Source organism: Lolium rigidum, chromosome 6 (genome assembly GCF_022539505.1).
Source record: "Lolium rigidum isolate FL_2022 chromosome 6, APGP_CSIRO_Lrig_0.1, whole genome shotgun sequence".
NCBI classification, from domain to species: domain Eukaryota; kingdom Viridiplantae; phylum Streptophyta; class Magnoliopsida; order Poales; family Poaceae; genus Lolium; species Lolium rigidum.
This window is the reverse complement of record NC_061513.1, coordinates 74,978,902-74,984,397: the sequence shown is the minus strand read 5'-3', so window position 1 is coordinate 74,984,397 and position 5,496 is coordinate 74,978,902. Positions and strand designations below refer to the sequence as shown.

The following is a 5,496-nucleotide window of genomic DNA, read 5'->3' as shown; positions in this document are numbered from 1 at the left end:
GATCCAAGGACCTAGCTAGTCATTCCCGGACAACCGTGAGTGAAAAGAGAAGTAGATCCACTAAAAAAATGTGTAAAAAGAGAAGTACCTGAGAGTGAAGATGAGGTTGTGTGTGAGAAATCAAGCGTAAAGCTAACAATAGACTCGGTTTTGAAGGTTTTATAATGGTAAAGCCAATAATACACTCGGTAAAGCTATATCAAATGAGTTGCAACATTCCTTCCTGATCAGTCGTCCAATGAACTAAAAAAATGGTTCATAACTAACAAGGTGCAAGAGAGACACGCATTTCCATATAAAAAATGCATGGAATCGAACAGAGCAGAAGTAGCAGTAACCTATAAAGTTTAAACAAGGTTTGTATGGGAAGAACTTTGTCGACAAGTATTGGCTTTAATGTTTATATTATGCATGGTTTAGTTATCTTGCATAATTAACACTTCTAGGGTTTATGGGCCGGTCCTCACTTTCATCTGCAGTATACCCAGTACTTTGTTCAAATTCATATAGAGGTGTAGATTCTCCAACAAGAAGGCTTTCTGCCTCTGTCTCTACACCTACACGTATCCAAGGATGAACCGAAAGCTTCCTCAACCTGTTGAGCTCATCGGCGACATCTTTCATCGAGGGCCGGTTGTCTCCGCACATATCTAGGCATCTCTTAGCTAGGTCTGCAAGTCCACTCAATAGCTCCATGCTCTCTTGGCCTTTCACGTGACTCACCAACACATCATCGAGATTGTTCCCCTTCATAGCAGATAGGAAAAGCAACGACAAGCTTCTTGGCTTCTCACACCCTTCAAGCTTCAGTGGCAACTGGCCTGTGAGAATCTCTAAGAGGATAACTCCGAAGCTATATACGTCGCTTTTGTCTGTTAACTGACATGTTTGCATGTACTCAGGATCAAGGTAACCACAAGTACCTTGAACCATTGTGACAAACTGCTCTTTGTCGGATGGGGCTAGTATGGATGCTCCAAAGTCTGACACTTTTGCCATGTAGTTTTCATCAAGAAGAATGTTCGAACTTTTCACATCACCATGAATTATTGGGGGAGATGCGTATGAATGGAGGAAGTGGAGTCCTTCGGCTGCTTCATGGGCAATCCTCAAGAGAGTGCTAAAGGAGATTTGCAGTGCTCGGTTCTTGCCGTGGATAAGCTCGAACAAAGTACCATTCGGGACAAACTCATATACCAGAATTGGAACTTCCACCTCAAGGCAACAACCCAACAGTTTAACAATGTTCTTGTGATTGATTTGGGACAAAATGAGCATCTCCTTGCCAAATTCTTTCTTCTGCCTTTCATCAACCAAGAAACATCTTTTAATTGCAGCTGGGATGTTGTTCTTTACTACTCCTTTATAGACCATTCCATGGCCTCCTTTTCCAAGTATTCTGCTATTATCATAGTTGTCAGTGATTTGTATGAGTTCAGCTTCTGAAAAGACGGTGAACGCAAGACCTTTCTCTGATTTCATCCTATCAAATAAAAGCAAGCCTCCATGCTCAAGAAAATGCTCCTGCTTAACTTTGTTCAATTTTCTCTTCTGAATTACCATCTGTACCCAGAAGACAATGATAATGATGATAATCATTAGACCAAATGATCCTATTGTAACTCCTGCATAAACACATCACGCGAGACAATCATTTTTCAGGTTGTGGAGTGAAAGAGAGAGAGAGACAGAGAGATTAAAGCAAGCATGATTGATTGATTGGTGCTCTTTGGCCAATGTTAGATGCAATATTGGTTATAAATTTATATTCTTTACATTGCACAAGATGAGATAAAGTAACAGTCTAGCTAGGTTGTCGATTTTTTTGGACGTTACCTATTATTAAGCTGGTGTCAGGGTTGCATGTATTGCTTTTCTCACTATACTTTTTCCCTACTCGGCAAGAACACTTGCGTCCTCCAACAGTATTGCGGCAAAAGCCATCTGAAGGGCATGGGTTTTTATAGCATTCATTAACATCTGCAGCAAAATTAGCAAAACCAAAGGTTATCATCTCAAATAAAAGGGCCCCTCGTCCGATCCAGAGGGAAATATGGTTGTCATTAATATACGTACATACATGCTGACATTCTTATTAAGCTAAATAGTACCTTTGCATCCGCCTGGAAGATAAGGGTTGCCTTCATACCCATGGGTGCAATTGCACATGTACCCTAGATCATTGATAGAATCCACACACATGCTGTTGCTGCTGAGGCAAGCGTAAGTACCTGTCTTATTCTGTTTTGCGACATCACACGAGTTGGCATCTCTTATAGCCCAATCAAATATCATAGGCACCCGCCCACCACCATACGTGTCATTAAACTTCTTGGTGCTTATGTACTCAGCGCTGAATCTGAATTCTGCTGCCTCCATCACTACCGCATAGCTGCACGGGCTGAACTTCCAGGTTTGACTCTGACTCGCGTTGACCGAGTCTTGGAACTGAATTTCGTAGAAGTAAATCCTCTTCGGTATGGTAGTCTGGGAGCAACCAATACCGGAGCAGACCCCGTCCACTAAGTCTGACAGGTTGCGGCATGTTGCGACGCCATAGCCTCGGTAGCCTGTGATATCGTAGTCAGACATCAAGGCGAGGGCGCAACATCCGATGACTGTAAACCTGTTTCGGATGTTTGAGACACGGTACGGAGAAGAAGGGCTTCCTTTGTTGACCCCGCCGTAACGGCCAAGCTGCTCCATGCTCTTGGTAGAGGTGTTGTAGCAGTACCCCACGATGTAATTCAGCACCCGGACAGTGCTATTAGTCAAGGAGATATTGAGCACCTCAAAGGCACCCCTGAATGGCCTGGAGACGCCCCCTTGGACCTCATCACAACTGAGGTCGAAGCCTTCCGCAAGGGAGCAGTTCGGAATCTTCGGATCAATACCGAATGGATACGGTATATCAACATTGCCACATTTTCTTCGGCACTCTGAGCTAGGAACCGCAGCTCCAGGGCCATATTGCGCTGCAAGCAATATGAGACCGAGGCCAAGCTGCAAGAACATTGCCATATCCTTCGGCTGGAGAGCAAGTAAACATGACACTGTCAGCTAAACTGGCCAAAAAAAAGGCAAACTGGCACTCGTTTCACAAAACCTGATGGGTGCCTTAGAAAAGGAGGCCACGTGCCTATGCTTTGGTATACCGCCCCCTCACCAAACTCATAAAGAAAATTTTACCTTAGTTTCTTTGGAACACGTGACTATGCTCTGATACGTCCCCTCCCCAAACTCAAACACAACAACGGGTGAGATCGTTCCCCATCCCTTTATAATTAAAGGAAACCAGCCAATTGCGCATGTACGGATCCAGACAATTAGATCATGTGTACGTGCAAAACCCTTACGACCGTGGTTAGCGCCGGCACTCCTGACATAGGCTTGATGTTTCTTTTTTTTTTTAAACGAGGGCAAAACCTTTGCCCATTCATTGATTAAGCAAGGAGTTTACAAGAAAGTAAAAGTTTTAGATATAATACAAGTTACTCTCGCGGCATCAAATTACTCAAGTTTTAGCACCCGCTAAAACCCAAAGCGTAGCTTCTTTTTTTAATCCTCTCGAAGACGACTTGCGAAGGGGCGTGCTTGTTCTTGAAAACTCTATCGTTTCTCTCATTCCAAACCTCCCAAATAATGAGCATGGCAAGAGACGCCATACCCTTGCGGTTATGCCCCGTAGATATCATGGTCCACCATTCCGGGAAGGAGAAACCCGCCCAACTGTTGGCATGAGTGGCCGGAATGTCGAACCCATCTTTGGCCATGTCCCAAAGACGCAAGGTGAAGCGGCAATGGACTAGAAGGTGATCGACCGACTCCGTGCATTGTTTGCATAAAGGACAAACCCCACAGTTTGGCCACCCCCGTTTTGCCAAGCGGTCGGATGTCCAAATTCTATTTTGGAAAGCAAGCTAGGTAAACAACTTAATCTTTGGGGGCGTCCACATCTTCCACATCGACTTGTATAGACTTGATGTTTCGCCGCCGAATAATCCGACACTTGTCCACGAACATGTCCAGGTCAATTGCAAACAATTTCCGAAAAATTATCCGGCCAAGAGCCATTGATCGTGCAAAAAAATACAGGGGCTGGCCAGACTTGTTTCCGGACATGTCCGGCCCCAACGTGAACTGCCAGGACTTGTGGACGGACATGTGGGGGAACATGTTTGGCCACTTGTCAACCTGAAAATCGACATCACCGGCTGTCGATTTGGAGTGGATCGATCGTGCACCTGGTTGGATATAATATTAGGCTGGCCAATTTAACTTAATCAATTAATTATGGGTAATTACCACTTTACCTCAATGAGTTTGGGGAGGTGGTGTACCGAAGACAAGCCTTCAAAGAAAAAATAGAAACAGAAAAATAAGGGAAAGTACGCCTTATATGAAACTCGAGAGATAGAAGATCCATGACATACATTGCTGAAATTATCTATGAGGTCCAAACGCATGTCATGATCCTCCAAATTCCTAAGGTTGAGCCGTTCCATTAGAATTTCATAATATCCCCAACAAACTCATTACTCTGTTCCAACGCACCCTAGAGGTAGTTTTCTTATAAGGTTCTACTACTTCAAAATTTTATTTAAACTCTACTTCCAAGCTAGCTAGTTGGAGGTGAGATAAAATAAGAACATCTACTTGCTACAGCCTGCTTAGCAAAAGCAGGATTTGAGCTTGACAACATAACTCTCTGCCTTCGGCAACAGAAGCGTGCAGAAACTATATTTGGATATCGCATGAGCTCAGAAATTCAGAGTCTATCATCGAACCTACCAGAAAAACGAACTGAAAGGTGATAAAAGATAAATTCACCTGAAAGGCTGAAATAACGAGGGGGGATGTTGAGTTGCGGCAGAATTGAAGAAGTGCCTCGGGGGATTTTCTTTTGCTCCAGGATCTCTCTTTCCTAAGAAACCAAAGCACCGAACCTCTAGGGAGTAGTTGTTTTCTGAAGAACAGCCAACACAGGGCGTTTGTTATGTATACAGGCAGAGGTCTTCTGGCCAACGGTCCGTCAGGAACTAGTCAAAACAAAGTACAGTAACATGAGCACATGGAAGACTTCGTTAGAGCAGACCCTCTGATCAACTCTTCTATAATGCGATTTCACACGAGGACAGCACCTCCGAAACATATTCCACAACAGGAACTGCAGACTTACAGCTAAGATATTGGCTTTGAGTGCAAGTGCCGTGCATGCTGACGGTGCGTTAAGTGTCCTATATGGATATATCCATTGGATTAGCAACTCGGTATCTAAATTCCGGATATTCAATGATTTTTCACCATCCACAGGCTCCACAGCCAACTAAACAACACGAGTATTTGGTGCAAGGAGGACGGATTAGCAACTGGGTATCTAGATTCCGGATATTCAATGATTTTTCACCTTCCACAGGCTCCGCAGTCAACTAAACGACATGAGTATTTGGTGCAAGGAGTACGGCTCTCAATTCTCAACTCTGAACCTGTTACTCC

General features: G+C 44.0%; 1 protein-coding gene across 1 annotated transcript; it reads right to left on the bottom strand.

Moving 5' to 3' along the window:
- Window positions 1-420: 420 nt before the first annotated feature.
- Window positions 421-3,030, bottom strand: LOC124668296 (wall-associated receptor kinase 5-like). Its single transcript, XM_047205458.1, has 3 exons — window positions 2,112-3,030; window positions 1,837-1,980; window positions 421-1,625 (listed from the first exon to the last, which is right to left on the bottom strand). Exons 1-3 carry the CDS (start codon window positions 3,019-3,021, stop codon window positions 421-423), a joined length of 2,259 nt encoding a protein of 752 aa, XP_047061414.1. The 5' UTR covers window positions 3,022-3,030.
- Between the last annotated feature and the right edge of the window lie 2,466 nt (window positions 3,031-5,496).